Here is a 15477-nt window from a genome sequence, read left to right as displayed (position 1 = left end):
CTTGTCTTCCCTGTAAAACATTTTAAAAATCGGACATGTTGGATGGATTCACAAGAATTATACCTTTCATATGCTGTATTGGACTTGTTAATGTGTGAAAGTTAAATATTAAAAATATATATATTTTGAATTTCGCGCCCTCCACTTGAGCTGGCTATTGTCATAAGTGTACCGACGTCGGGCTGCAGCCATAAGAAGCATCTGCTAGTCTGTGTACGTGACAAACTTTGATTTGATATGTCACTAAATGTCATGCTTTTATCTGTTGCATCATACTTGCATACATTTTCTTCTGGTCAAATACCAGCTATTATGGCAACCATTTGGTATTTTTGCAATAACTCGTTTCCTGGTGAAGTTTGAAATGGGCACCCCTTCTGGGATGTTTTCATATCGCCTGAAGAATGTTTGTACCAAATTTCATGCTTTAATCCACCACGTAATGTTTTTTTTTGCTCAGGCCCTGGACCATAAAGCAAACAAGCTAGAATGACAGAAGGTACAAATAGGAATGAACAAACTCCCCCTTCCCCATTTTCAACACTATGTAGTTATCAAGCCGTGCACTTGGGTATTGGCCAAGCCACCCTGACACACACACATAGCCCTGGTATGGCTGAGACAAGCTGACCACACAGTTCTTGGTACAGCAAGACATCCTCTGTCATTGAATTATGGATCAAATCCATTGGAAGTGTTACTGAGCGCTGCATACTCTATGCACTCCATTTCTAAGAATATTTCCGCAGGGCCCACTGAAGCTGAATAATACAATGGTTAAGTGAGTCCAGCCAACCACAGGTCTCATCTCCAGCCAACCACAGGTCTCATCTGTTCTGCCACCCCTCATAGCCTGGTTCCTCTCTAGGTTTCATCCTAGGTTTTGGCCTTTCTAGGGAGTTTTTCCTAGCCACCGTGCTTCTACACCTGCATTGCTTGCTGTTTGGGGTTTTAGGCTGGGTTTCTGTACAGCACTTCGAGATATTAGCTGATGTACGAAGGGCTATATAAAATAAACTTGATTGATTGATTGATTGATCTTCGCTGCTTTTCAGAGCATGCATATATTTCCAGAGGCTGGCTGTCTTTGATTCGTTCATTAGACACATCAGCTCTAGAAGTGAAGGCTGCATCGCTGGCCTAGCAAGTGTGACAGACCCACAGAAAGAGTGTTGGAAGTGGCTCATACACTCCTTGCCCCTCTATTTATTTTCCCCTTTTTCCCTCCAATTTCGATCTTGTCTCCTCCCTGCAACTCCCCAATGGGATCCGGGGGCGAAGGTCGAGTCATGCATCCTCTGAAACATGACCCACCAAACCAAACTTCTTAACACCCGCCCGCTTAACCCGGAAGCCAGCCACACCAATGTGTCGGAGGAAAAACTGTTCACCTGGTGACCAAAGTCAGCCTGCAGGCGCCCGGCCCGCCACAAGGAGTCGCTAGAGCACGATGAGCCAAGTATAGACCCCCCCCCCCCAACCAAACCCTCCCCTAACCCGGATTATGCTGGGCCAATTGTGCGCTGCCCTATGGGACTCCCGAACACGTCCGGTTGTGATACAGCCCAGAATCAAACCCGGGTCTGTAGTGACACGATGCAGTGCCTTAGACCGCTACGCCACTCGGGAGGCCCTTCTACCTTTATTTCTTGTGGAGTTGCATTTCACTCCTACCAAACGATGATTAGATGAGTAGCTTCAGCATTGTCCAATTGCTACATTAAATGATGCAGGACATGATATCTGAAAATGAGATGACAGGCTAACAATGAACAAAGTAACACGTTGCCACACTTCCAAACCTTGTGATGTCTGAAAGTTCCTTGAAGCTAGAAACCGGTAAGTTCCTTGAGAGAATGTAACTTAAAGTAACTATTGATACGTTTGATGCGAGTTCTGTTTGATAGAAATTTCTCATGTAGTAACGGCACTGTAGTTTAACAGTATAGGTCCTATGATTTCACATAGGCTATTTGATAAAGGTAAAGAAGCGATTGTTGGTTGTGTGAATTACAGCCATCCTCTAGTCCTCCTTCCTACTCTGCATTTCTGCCAGAATGATACCCTGTGGCTAGCAATGAAATAATTCATCAGCCAACGGAAATTGTATTCATTAAGGTGATGGTAATGGTAGTCTGCCTACTCTACATCTCTCTCCTTTTCTCCCTTTCTCTCTGAAAAACGTGCCACCAGAAGCATCCTACACTTTACTGATCACTCAAGTAAATCAAAAGGCTCTCTTAGGGAGTTCACAAGGTTCACTCCAAGTGCAACAATAAGTCTGTGTGAGAATAGCTCATGGTGTGTGTTGCATATCTGATGCAAGACCTGTGCTGTATTCGTGGAACACTCTACAACTGGCTTTGTGTGGTTAGAATGTCCACCCTGAGTTTGAATGGTTGGGAGTTCGATCTGTGATCGAGTCATACCAAAGACCAAAATGGGACCTGATGCGTCCCTGATTGGCACTCCGTATTAAGGAGATAGATTGGGGGTAAGGCCCTGTGATAGACTAGTGTCCTGTCCAGGGGGTGTACTTGTACATCAAGCTGCCTCACGCTACAGAAACAGGAGAAAGGCTTGTGTGTGTGTGTGTGTGTGTGTGTGTGTGTGTGTGTGTGTGTGTGTGTGTGTGTGTGTGTGTGTGTGTGTGTGTGTGTGTGTGTGTGTGTGTGTGTGTGAGATGTCTGGTGTAATGTATGACAAGGCGGGACAGCTCATGTTCTAATGTTTCACAGCTTGTGAGAGGAGTCATTGCTCATGCGCTCTATTTAAGATCTACAGTGCCTTTGAAAAAATATTCAGACCCCTTGGCTTTTTCCACAATTTGTTACGTTACAGCCTAAACACTTTCCTCATCAGTCTATACACAATACCCCATAATTACAAAGCAAAAACAGGTTTGCTAATTTATTAAAAATAAAACACTGAAATATCAGGTTTACATAAGTATTCAGACCCTTTACTCAGTACTTTTTTGAAGCAGCTTTTGGCAGCGATTGCAGCATCGAGACTTTTGGGTTTGACTCTACAAGCTTGGCACACCTGTATTTGGAGTTTCTCCCATTCTTCTCTTTCAAGCTCTGTCAGGTTGGATGGGGAGCGTTGCCTTACAGCTATTTTCAGGTCTCTCCAGAGATGTTCAAGTCCGGGCTCTGCCTGGGACACTCAAGGACATTCAGAGACTTGTCCGAAGCCACTCCTGCGTTCTCTTGGCTGTGTGCTTAGGGTTGTTGTCCTGTTGGAAGGTGAACCTTCAACCCAGTCTGATGTCCTGAACACTCGGAGCAGGTTTTCATCAACAATCTCTCTGTACTTTGCTCCATTTATCTTTGCCTCGATCCTGACTAGTCTCCCAGTCCCTGCCGCTGAAAAACATCGCCACAGCATGATGCTGCCACCACCATGCTTCACCGTAGGGATGGTGCCAGGTTTCCTCCAGAGGTGACACTTGGTATTCAGGCCAAAGAGTTCAATCTTGGTTTCATCAGACCAGAGAATCTTGTTGCTCATGGTCTGAATCCTTTAGGTGCCCTTTGGCAAACTCCAAGTGGGCTGTCATGTGCCTTTTACTGAGGATTGGCCATAAAGGCCTGATTGGTGGACTGCTGCAGAGATGGTTGTCCTTCTGGAAGGTTCTCCCATCTCCACAGAGGAACTCTGGAGCTCTGTCAGAGTGACCATCGGATTATTGGTCATCTCCCAGACCAAGGCCCTCCTCCCCCTAATTGCTCAGTTTGGCCGTGAGGCCAGCTCTAGGAAGAGTCTTGGTGGTTCCAAACGTTTTCCATTTAAGAATGATGGAGGCCACTGTGTTCTTGGGGACCTTCTTCAATGCTGCAGATATTTGTTGGTACCCTTCCCCAGATCTGTGCCTCAACACAATCCTGTCTCTGAGCTCTACAGACAATTTCTTTCACCTCAATGTTAGTTTTTTTCCAAATCATGTCCATCAATTGAATTTACCACAGGTGGACCCCAATCAAGCCATATACACATCTCAAGGATGATCAATGGAAACAGGATGCACCTGAGCTCAATTTAGAGTCTCATAACAAAGGGTTTGAATACTTAAGTAAATAAGGTATTTCTGTTTTTCGCTTTGTCATTATGGGTTATTGTGTATAGATTGCTGAAATGTATTTATTTGTTTATCTGTTTTAGAATAAGGCCGTAACGTAACAAAGTGGAAAATTTCAAGGGGTGTGAATACTTTCCGAAGGCACTGTACATGGCTATTACCACTCCCCCTTTCCTTTCTCTCCCTACAAACCAAGACACCCATCGCAAGGAACGCAATCATTCTCACAATATCACACTCTATTCTTAGACCTTTTATCTCATGATATTTTAGCTACATTTGTGCTATACGTCCAGAGTTCACCAGAGAGGTATTTTTAGACTTGCAGTGTGTTCCTTGGCTAGTTGGCTGCAATTTCAACCTGTTATCTGTGGGTAACCCATCAAGAACTATGTTTTCCTATTCCAATTAAGTCTTGTCTGTGTTGGTAAGGAAAGTTTTAAACAATTTGTTTCAGTTATTAAGAACGTGGTGGGATGTCAGCTTACTTTGTTTATTTTGGCACATTCCTCAGAGACTGATGTTGATGCTCATGCTAAACTGAAGCTGATATGGATGTTGAAACTGATATTAGATATTGATGCTGATTCTCTTCCTCCCTGCCATGACAGGCTTATGAGCTCTCCACGTTGACAGGAACCCAGGTCCTGCTACTGGTGGCCAGCGAGACGGGCCACGTCTACACGTTCGCCACGCGGAAGCTCCAGCCCATGATCACCAGCGAGACAGGCAAGGCCCTCATCCAGACGTGCCTCAACTCTCCGGACTCCCCGCCCCGCAACGACCCCTCCACTGACCAGCGTATGAGCGCCACAGGCTTCGAGGAGACGGACCTTACCTACCAGGTGTCTGAGTCGGAGAGCCTTGGGGAGACCAAGGTGAGTTCTGCTGCTGCTCTTCACCATAAGGACCAGGGTCGTATTCATTAGGCACCGAACATTAAAAAAATGGACTGAAACAAGGAGGGAGTACATGAACTTGACCAATAAAAAATGCTCATTTTCATTTTCCGTTGCAAAACTTTTTGCTACAGAGTGCCCTAATGAAAATGACCCAGAACAAACTGGCTTTGGAACAGAAACAGAACACATCTGCATGTTCTGCTCATCAGTTTACCTGTAATGTACGTGCTGTCCGGTTCCCAAGTGTTTACAAAGAATGGCATTGCTATTTTTTGTGTGTGTACTGTTGTCTGTATTTCAATGCTAAAGGAATACAGTAATTGCAGTCAACATAGCCGCTTACTTAAAAAAGATATAGCACCAGAGTTACTATAATAGATGCTCAGTCAAATCCTACCAGAATTTGACAGCCAAGCACAGCAGAGGAGAACTAGACTAGTTCATCAGATTCACATTCAGTTATGGAAACTCAGCTTACTGGTATGTATAGAATGAGCTGCGGTTTGTCACCGGTTTTAAACCTTTGTGTCAAACTCAAGGCAACCTCTTTTGGCTTGTTGCTCACGGCTTTGTTTGATTGTCTACTAAATATTTTTCTATTGGCTCAAACAGCCTGGTTACGTCTCTTGTGGCAGGAAGCAGAGGTGTAAAGACAGACCAAAGTAGTGGAACACGAAACCGCTCAACAGAATGGATTAGAAGTTATCTTCACTCTACCTCGCTGAACTTGGCACAGAAACGCTCTCAAACCCCTGTCTATAAACCTGTAGGTCAAGGCAGGTCGGGGTTGTATTATGAGAAATGTACAGCCGGTTATATATAAGTATGTGTGGATGTTTTTTTTTATAGTATGATTTATTCATGTCGTCCTATAATGTCTATAATACCATACATATTTTTTTATCTTTTAGAATAAAAGTTTTTGTTTTTTTGCATGCTGATCCAGCATGAGCACTTCACTGTAGTTCCTCACTGTATCAGTGGAAGAAGGGTTTTTCATGAGAAACTCAATATTGCTATTCTAATTGTGCAGTGATATACCTGATACTGTTCTAAAAAAAGTAGTAGGCTTTGTGATGTGCAGTGGAAAGAGATTACAATGTTTTAAAGCCATTTGGACATTCTTTATAGTTAGATGTGCTTCGTTACCCAATGGAACACCGTGGTCCTGTTGCTCACATAGTCACGTGCTAGCCACCAGGATTTCCTCCACTGTTGACTTGATTTAAGTACACTCCTTTGAAGAGGACCTCCTTTGAAGAGGACCATACACTATGTGCTCATTTCATGTTTTCACAAGCCAGTTACTTGCTGTCTACCTTGAGGATGGTGATCAACCTTTGGGTTGTTAAGTCACTAATGCCCGCTTCACTCATTGGTAAAAAAAAAAATGGATTCTGCCTCCAAGGCCATATATGGTATGGTTTCCCTGCCTGTTCTCTTGGCTGAGGCTCCTCACATTCCTTATAAGCTGCAGCTGTCTTTGGAGTTCTGCAACAGTGATGTGGTGGTGGGTTGTATGTACAATTGAGTAGGGGGATGGGGGGGTGTAGATAGGGATATATTATTTAAGAAGACCGATGGAATGGAAACATTTGGCTGTTATCAGTGATATGTCCCCTTGGATGTCATTTGTCATTGAGACTGTGGATGGTTGGTGATGGGGCCTTGTGCAGTTATTGTGTGGAAGATCAGTGTGTGTGTGTGAGAGAGAGAGAGACTTGAGCATGGTTTCATTGTAAAGGCAATCCAAGTTTAATACACGTGGGGGATCAACACTCGTATTGTTAGACCCTGGCAGATGGTTACTGTAGCCATGATGAACTCTGGATCCTTTTGCTTTAGTTTTCAAGGCTGCTGCTTTATGCTTCCCTGAAGTCTCTAGATACCATTGGTCTTGAGAACAGTATGTCATACATTCTGTAGAAACTAGTCTAAACATTCACCTTTTGGTCTGGTTGGTGGAGGGAGAGGGGGGAGATGAAGGGAGGGACGGGTGCAAGGTGAAGCAGAAGAGTTAGGTCAGCAGCACCCACGTGATAAGATGCAGTCGAGCCATGCTGCGAACATCATGTGACATTTGGAAACCTGTCGTAGCCTAATGATGTGTGTACTACTGTACATCATATGATTACTTTCAATAGGTTTTCTCTGCATCTGTCACTTCTGTCTCCTTTAGTTTTTTGTGTATTTCCCTGTTCCGTCTGTTAGATCAGGGTCTTGAGTAGCTTACTTCACCCCACTAAGGCAAGTGTTGTTTTTCCTCCGTAACAGTTATGGTTAGGATTTTGGGGAGGGTAAACTGATCCTAGATCTGTGTGTAAGGGTAGCATCCTAGTGACACCATGCCCCCTCTCTTGCACTCCCTCCCTCCCGCTCTCTCTGCCTGGCTGCTAGTACTGTCGTAGTTGTAATTGGGGTGGTTTTATTTGTTCCCAGCGGTTGTTAGTGCAGATCGTGTTTCCTCACCACCACTGTTGTAACATTGTTGCATTCTTCTCACCAAAGCTCCCACACAAAGACACCACTAGGCCAGAGAATGCCAACTAAGATTTAAAATGTTTGTTTTTCTAGATGTTGGTGATCAATTAGTTCAGTTGTACAATAATTGCCACTCAGGGATGAATAATATTGAATTATAATGTTCTCATTATTCAAATAATTCAAAGCTTAATTTTCTCTATTAGTCCTCATTCCCCATAGTAATGAATCAGGTCTGTTATATTATTCCTGTCGATGGAAAACTGCTGTAGGTAAATATAGTTTTTCTACTTCTGCTCTCCCACCAGTGTGCCACTGTGTCTCTCTGGACACAAGATGAGCTTTGGCTTTGGAGGGCTGCAGGGGGCATTCTGTGACAATTGAGTGTCATTGAGATAATGGAAAGTTAATTTACTCAGATATGCAGCCTTATCACAAGGTTACTCCTAAATAGGGAGTCTGTGACACATTTAGTGGAAGTGGGTGGATGGGGGGAAGGTGAGCGCAATGTGTCGCTGTGCAAGAGAGGGAGGGCTGTGACATTATGTTACCCCCCTTTTTATTTGACAGCAAGCAAGTGGACAGGCCAGCTGCCATTGGCTGCACCTCCTCCACTTGGGCTGCCTTGCCTTTTTTAGAAGTTCCCCAAAAGGAGCTGTGAATTCCATGTTGCTGGCAGGGTGCCAGTGCGTGAGTTTCGGAGCCAGCAAATGGGAGATTATTAGGGGGACAGACAGCTACCAGTGAAGTTGTAGCTAGCTACAATGGGCACTCAAAGCAGAAAAGGGTTTGAAGTAGTGGTGGGCTGCCAGTTGTCACCTTCATTTGGGATTTATTTAACCTCCCATGAATACTGAATCATCTCCCAAGCCCCCAATGGGGGGGACCCATTCTCCTTTCCCTTCACTTTATCTATCATCACAACATTACTTATAGTTGAAAAGAATTGTCACCTCAGTTAAATAGAAGAACGAGCACAAGGACAGGCCATTGTTTGTATGTGTGTGCGCTGTGCGTGCGTGCGTGCCGTGTATGTGTTACGTGGAAATTTGACCATGTCTGTGTGTGTAAAAATTATTGGTAATATCTCTCCTGGCTTAAGTAGTATAATAATGTTCCTCAGATGTAAGAGGGTATTTAAGTACATGCATTCTCACTGGAGGGGGCAGAGAGGACCCATCCATCCATAACTCCTGTCCCAACTAGCACATCCGTTTTATTTATTTTTACCCCGAACAATACAATTGGACGTACTTTGTTAAATCCTGTTGCTGCTCCATTATATTAAGTGGAGTGTTTCTCTGCGTCAGTGGTTTTCTCTGCGTCAGTCTTGGTTTCCTTAGAGATGGTTGCAGTGCTGGAGATGAAGTAAAGGAGTAGGGGGTATGGGGGCTGAGGTTCAATTAGTGACTAAGCTTCTCTCACCAAGGTCCCATGGAGAAATGACAAAAGCATATAGTGCACCCTTGATAAATAAATGCAGCTGTGTGACATGAGTAGTGTTTTATTGAATGGCAGAAAGAGACAGGTTTCAGGTAGAGAATACTATTGGAGGAGAGTTTCAAGAAAATGTAACGCTGCTCTCGTAGAGTTGGCTCCCGTAAGTGGAATCTTTATGTCAAGGACAGATGTTTTCTTCTGTACCACCGGACTGAAGGAGTAACTTGAGTGCACTGTGGTAGGCTACATTTAATACACTGCTAGCCTGGCTTGCAGCCTCAGAGCTCGTTGCTTTGGGGAGAGACTAATGCAAGGCTGCAGGTTCCCTGCGGGCAAAAGCCTGGCATAATGTAACATTTTGATTTGATATTTAGTTGAGTTATCAACCAATGTGAATTCTACCTGAAATAAACCAACCCCTGAAATCCTGTAGTTGAATTGTGGTTGAAATCTGGTTCAAATTAGTGTATTTCACCACTTTTTAGTGTTTTCAACCAAAAATATAACTGATGTTCAACATCAGTATGTTGAAAAGAAACTTGGTTTAACATATTTTTTTCCCAGGTTGGTCTGAACCAAAAGTCAATGCAGATGTTATGGTTCAATCAACCTGTGGTGAGGAATTCAGAGGAGAGAGTAGAGGCAGAGGGAGATGGTCGAACAAACATGTTTGAGGAACAATGATAAGTCGGCCATAGAGATTGCGTGGCTGAACTGACAGAGTATTAGTGCCAGGTAACTGATGGCAATATTTGACTTACTTCGATTCAGTCCAGTGCCCCATTTCTTGCTCAGACAAAGGACTATGGAAAATGTGATCGCGTCATGTTGATAATGATGTGTCTTACAGCATGGTCAGCTGCCCTATAGTAAATTTGAGTATTTTCAAATAATGTGGCTGAATCAACTACTTCTATTTGAAGTATTTCCAAATAGTCTACTTGTTTCCAAATAAGTTTAAAATACCCCTAGGACCAAACAGCAATGTTGTAGTACTCGATTCTGGGCTTGAGACAACATTTTGAGTGTCTTGTCTCTGTGTCAGATACATTTGTACTTGGTCTTGACTCTGTCTCCGACAGTGAGGACTCATAATCTCTTACAGAGACCAGCGGAGTAAAACACTCTTAATTATCAGCTTCTATTCAGTAAGCGCATAAAACCGCTTCGCCATGGCCAAATATATACACTCCTTTCTTGAAACATTAATACCTGCAGTCTTTATATCTATTAAGGACATGTTTGTGCAATGGTGAACCTATTGGACCTAGGCCTTCAGTGTGTGACAGGTTTGTGATGCTGAAAGTACAGCAACGGTAATACCAACACACTCCTGTAGGAGAGTGCACTTTTTGTAAAACACAAAGGGCCAGTGGCGTAGTGGAGGCTATACGCAGGTGCCGTGTACCCACTTTTGTTTTTTAATGGGCGTTGCTTATACGCACTTCTTAATCCCTACTGATGCTTATCAAAGTAGTGTGGTGGAGGTATACGTCTTATCAATTATGTAGTACAATAGAGAAATCATGCACAAACCTACACAATTGCAAAGCAACACATAGCCTAGTTTCAGCTGAACATCATCTGCAGGCAGCAAGAGCGCACAGCTCTCAACTGGTTTTGGCATGGGACAGCTCACAGACTAATGTTTTTTTTGTAAAAACTGTCCCACCAATTACAAGTCAAAATGTGATTGGTTGAGTCCACTGTCACTCCAAAATGTTGCCCTAATACAGTTGAATGGCAAACGCCTTCTATCTAGCTTCTGATGGCCAAGCCAATTGTTGACTTAGCTAGTTAGATTTATCTCCCCAGAGACCACTAAAGAAAAATCCTGATTGGATTTTTTTTCTCTTCAGTGTTAACCCTTTCCTTTCCAACAAAAACTGAAGAGGGGTAGTAATAATTTGTTGAGTGGCTCTATTTTCCCCCAGCATGCATTTTTCCAACGTTCTGAATGTCTAAAGAATCCATATGTTTTTCTGAAATATGAACACAGAAATACTGGACATTTTGAACTCTTATTATGGTGGCGATTTGACAAAATTACAATCATGGTCTTGAATTGGACTCGCATTTTTCTGGTCTCTGTCTTGACTCGATCTTGGACCCCTTGTCCCACTCCTGGTCTCGACTCTGTCTCCCTTTCTTGGTCTTGAATCGGTCTTGCTTTAGGTGGTCTTGAACACGACACTGCCAAACAGACCTGGGTTCAAATGCATGACGTTTTTAAATATTTGTATTTGAAAATACACTTATCTGTGCATTTCAGTATTTTCAAATACATGCCAATACTTTCCTAATGTATTTCCAAATAGTTTCCAATATTCGTCTACTTGTACTTTCAAAGAACATTTTTCAAAATACTTACATCGAAACGTATGTGAAAGTAATTGAAATACTTAGTGGTATTTGAATCCCAGGTCTGTACTGAAGCAATGTCTGCCCGGAGATTGCAAGGTTGGTGGACTTTAAAATTGGGACCCAATGTCCCTCTGTTTGGCATTGGGGTTAAGGCCCTGAGACAGACTAGCATCCTGTTCAGGGGATGTACTTAATCAAGCTACCTCACACTTCAGAAACAGGAGATTCACTCCTGCCCTATGGTTCGGACAAGGCTTACTTACTGCTCCTACTGAAGAAGGATGCGTTTGAGTTTCACAAGATGCGTTTGAGTTTCACAAGTCTTCTCATACCACTCATGTCAGACCAAAGGGCTACGAAATGACATCTATTCAGGCTGTGGCCTGTGGCTCTTCACGCCGGCTGGCCTCCTGCCCTGTCGTCCCAGCTGGTGTGGAAAGGGTTAACTCCACTCCCGAGGTGCTTGGGTTACCCCCCCTCCCACCAGCTGTCTACTGCCCCCTCAGCTGTTCATACACTCACCCTTGTCCTCTCTCTGTCCCCTGTCCCAACCCTGGCCCTCATGGCCCTCCCTCCTGAATACCTCAGACACTCCTCACACCCTCACTCCCACCCCGTGGTCTTGCCGGCTAACAACTGGTCCTCACCCTGTCACTCTCTCCTTTTAGCCCCTGGCAAAAGCACTATAGTAGTTATTCAGAGCATTTTGGGCTATTCCTCTCGGGTCGATATATCTCTGTTGATTTGATGTGATTGAACCCAAACACCAGAGGCATTGTGTTCTCTTGTCTAGACCTACTGTTATCCTATCCCACACACACAGACATACATGCACATAAAAAATTGGCCATTTGGTAGACACACAACTGTGATTACATGACATGATGGCACATATTGGTTAGACAAAATTATGTATAAATCAACCAATTTTTGCTCTCTAGTAACCTCGACCACAGGCTCAATTGCTACCAAGCCGGCTGCAGACGAGATAAGCTCTCTAGTAGAGAAGCAGCACAACACACCTCTCACGCCCCCTCCCCTTATGCTGTTTAACTAGAGAGGGAAAGGACCTTGGCCTAGTAGAGCTCCCTTTCTCTGTGTGGATTATAGACTTGTGGTTTGGAGAGGACGGACACTGCTCTGCTTTGCATTTGTGCCTTGCTTATGCTGCTCCCTTCTGTCTGTTTGGCAGTTAGGAATACTAATTTGTCTAGTCTCTGATAATGAGCATGTTTACAAATGATTAATGTCTGGTAGTGGACACTACTCATATACTATGCGTTTTGGTATGTAGATTATATTCTCAATGGAAATATTTGAGAATAGATGTCAGTTATTGAACCTCTACAACAGGATTTTGTGATTGGAAAATAAGGTATTTTGGGGCTGTCTGCAACATGGGACTGTGGGTTTATGTTGGTGTGTGTGTGGGTGGTTGCAAGCACGTGTGTCTCGCCCACGTGTGTGTGTGTGTGTGTGTGTGAGAGAGAGGGGAGGGCCTTATCAGTAAAGCTTCTGTAGTCCATGGTGCATCCAGTACCTCTCACCCACTCAATCAGTCACATATAAAAACCAACAGGGGTGTTACTCAGGTTTGCTGCTCCTGCAGTAGCCTGCACTGATCACAAATCAAATGTTATTTGTCACATGCTTCGAAAACAACAGATGTGGACTAACAGTGAAAAGCTTATTTACTCATGGGCCCTTCCCAACAATGCAGAGAGAAATAAAAAAGAGAAATAATAGAAAAGTAAAATGCATAATAATAAAAAAAGTTATAATAGATACACAATGAGTAATGATAACTTGGATATATACAATGGGTACAAGTAACGAGTCCATGTGCAGGGGTACAAGATAATTGAGGTAGTTATGTACATATAACTAGGAATCAAGTGACAGTAGCAGCAGCGTATGTGATAAGTTAGTGCAAAAAGGTTCAATGCAGATGACCAAATAGCTACCCGGACTAACTATTTAGCAGTATTATGGCTTGGGGGTAGAAGCTGTTCTAGGTTCTTCTGGTTCCAGACTTGTAGTACCGGTTGGCGTGCGGTAGCAGAGAGAACGGTCTATGACTTTACAGTGTGATGCTTACTTACAGTTGAAGTCGGAAGTTTACATACACTTAGGTTGGAGTCATTTAAACTCGTTTTTCAAACACTCCACAAATTTCTTGTTAACAAACTATAGTTTTGGCAAGTCGGTTAGGACATCTACTTTGTGCATGACACAAGTAATTTTTCCAACAATTGTTAACAGATAGATTATTTCACTTATAATACACTGTATCACAATTCCAGTGGGTCAGAAGTTTACATACACTAAGTTGACTGTGCCTTTAAACAGCTTCGGAAAATTTCAGAAAATGTCATGGCTTTAGAAGCTTCTGATAGGATAGAATAATTGACATAATTTTAGTCAATTGGAGGTGTACCTGTGGATGTATTTCAAGGCCTACCTTCAAACTCAGTGCCTCTTTGCTTGACCTCATGGGAAAATCAAAAGAAATCAGCCAAGACCTCAGATTTTTTTTTGTAGAACTCCACAAGTCTGGTTCATCCTTGGGAGCCATTTCCAAACGCCTGAAGGTACCACGTTCCTCTGTACAAACAATAGTACGCAAGCTTAAACACCATGGGACCACACAGCCGTCATACTGCTCAGGAAGAAGACGCTTTCTGTCTCCTAGAGATGAATGTACTTTGGTGCGAAAAGTACAAATCAATCCCAGAACAACAGCAAAGGACCTTGTGAAGATGCTGGAGGAAACAGGTACAAAAGTATCTATATCCACAGTAAAACGAGTCCTATATCGACATAACCTGAAAGGCCGCTCAGCAAGGCAGAAGCCACTGCTCCAAAACCACCATTAAAAAAAGCCAGACTACGGTTTGCAATTGCACATGGGGACAAAGATCGTACTTTTTGGAGAAATGTCCTCTGGTCTGATGAAACAAAAATAGAACTGTTTGGCCATAATGACCATCGTTATGTTTGGAGGAAAAAGGGGGAGGCTTGCAAGCCGAAGAACACCATCCCAACCGTGAAGCACGGGGGTGGCAGCATCATGTTGTGGGGGTGATTTGCTGCAGGAGGGTCTGGTGCACTTCACAAAATAAAATTATGAAAAATGATGTGGATATATTAAAGCAACATCTCAAGACATCAGTCAGGAAGTTAAAGCTTGGTCGCAAATGGGTCTTCCAAATGGACAATGATCCCAAGCATACTTCCAAAATTGTGGCAAATGGCTTAAGGACAACAAAGTCAAGGTATTGGAGTGGCCATCACAAAGCCCTGACCTCAATCCTATAGAAAAGGAACGGGCCAAAATTCACCCAACTTATTGTGGGACGCTCGTGGAAGGCTACCTGAAATGTTTGACCCAAGGTAAACAATTTAAAGGCAATGCTACCAAATACTAATTGAGTGTATGTAAACTTCTGACCCACTGGGAATGTGATGAAAGAAATACAAGCTTAAATAAATCATTCCCTCTACAATTATTCTGACATTTCACATTCTTAAAATAAAGTGGTGATCCTAACTGACCTAAAACAGGGAATTTTTACTAGGATTAAATGTTAGGAATTGTTAAAAAAAAAGAGTTTAAATGTATTTGGCTAAGGTGTATGTAAACTTCCGACTTCAACTGTACATGCCCTTTCCCAACAACGCAGAGTTAAAAAGTAAGAAGAATTAGCAACAAAAAAAAGGAAATATCAACACAAAGGAAGGTATACAATGAGTACCGGTACCGAGTCGGTACCCGATGTGCAGGGGTACGAGGTAATTGAGGTAATATGTACATGTAGGTTGGGATGAAATTGACTAGGAATTTAGGATAGATAATAAACAGAGTAGCACCCGTGTATGTGAAGAGTGTGTGTGTGTGTGTTGGAATGTCAGTGTAGTATGTGCGAGTCTTTGGGTAGAGTCCAGTGAGTGTGGATAGAGCCAGTACAAGAGTCAGTGCAAAAAGTGCAAGAGTACAAGAGTCAGTGCAAAAAAATATACTGGGCCATACGCACTACCCTCTGTAGCGCCATGCAGTCGCCAAACAGTTGCCGTACCAAGCGGTGATGGTGTAGCTGTAGAACTTTTTAGGGATCTGAGGGCCCATACCAAATCTTTTCTGCCTCCTGAGGGGGACGAGGCGTTGCCGAGCCCTCCTCACGACTGTGTTGGTGTGTTTGGACCGTGATA

The 15477-nt window shown here is 43.3% G+C and overlaps 1 protein-coding gene across 5 annotated transcripts in view; it reads left to right on the top strand.

The window, feature by feature from the left end:
- LOC129853920 (serum response factor-like) overlaps positions 1–15477 on the top strand; it is a 56617-nt gene that overhangs the window by 22428 nt on the left and 18712 nt on the right. For 4 of the 5 annotated variants that reach the window (XM_055920444.1, XM_055920460.1, XM_055920469.1 and 1 more), the window contains exon 2: positions 4693–4959. In XM_055920444.1, coding sequence (XP_055776419.1) covers positions 4693–4959 — 267 coding nt within the window. The remainder of the gene's footprint in view (positions 1–4692; positions 4960–15477) is intronic. The other variant, XM_055920452.1, reaches the window with a different exon arrangement.

The sequence above is a fragment of the Salvelinus fontinalis genome, chromosome 1, assembly GCF_029448725.1.
Source record: "Salvelinus fontinalis isolate EN_2023a chromosome 1, ASM2944872v1, whole genome shotgun sequence".
NCBI lineage: Eukaryota > Metazoa > Chordata > Actinopteri > Salmoniformes > Salmonidae > Salvelinus > Salvelinus fontinalis.
Note: the sequence above shows the minus strand (reverse complement) of the source record. Positions and strands in the feature narration are given on the sequence as shown.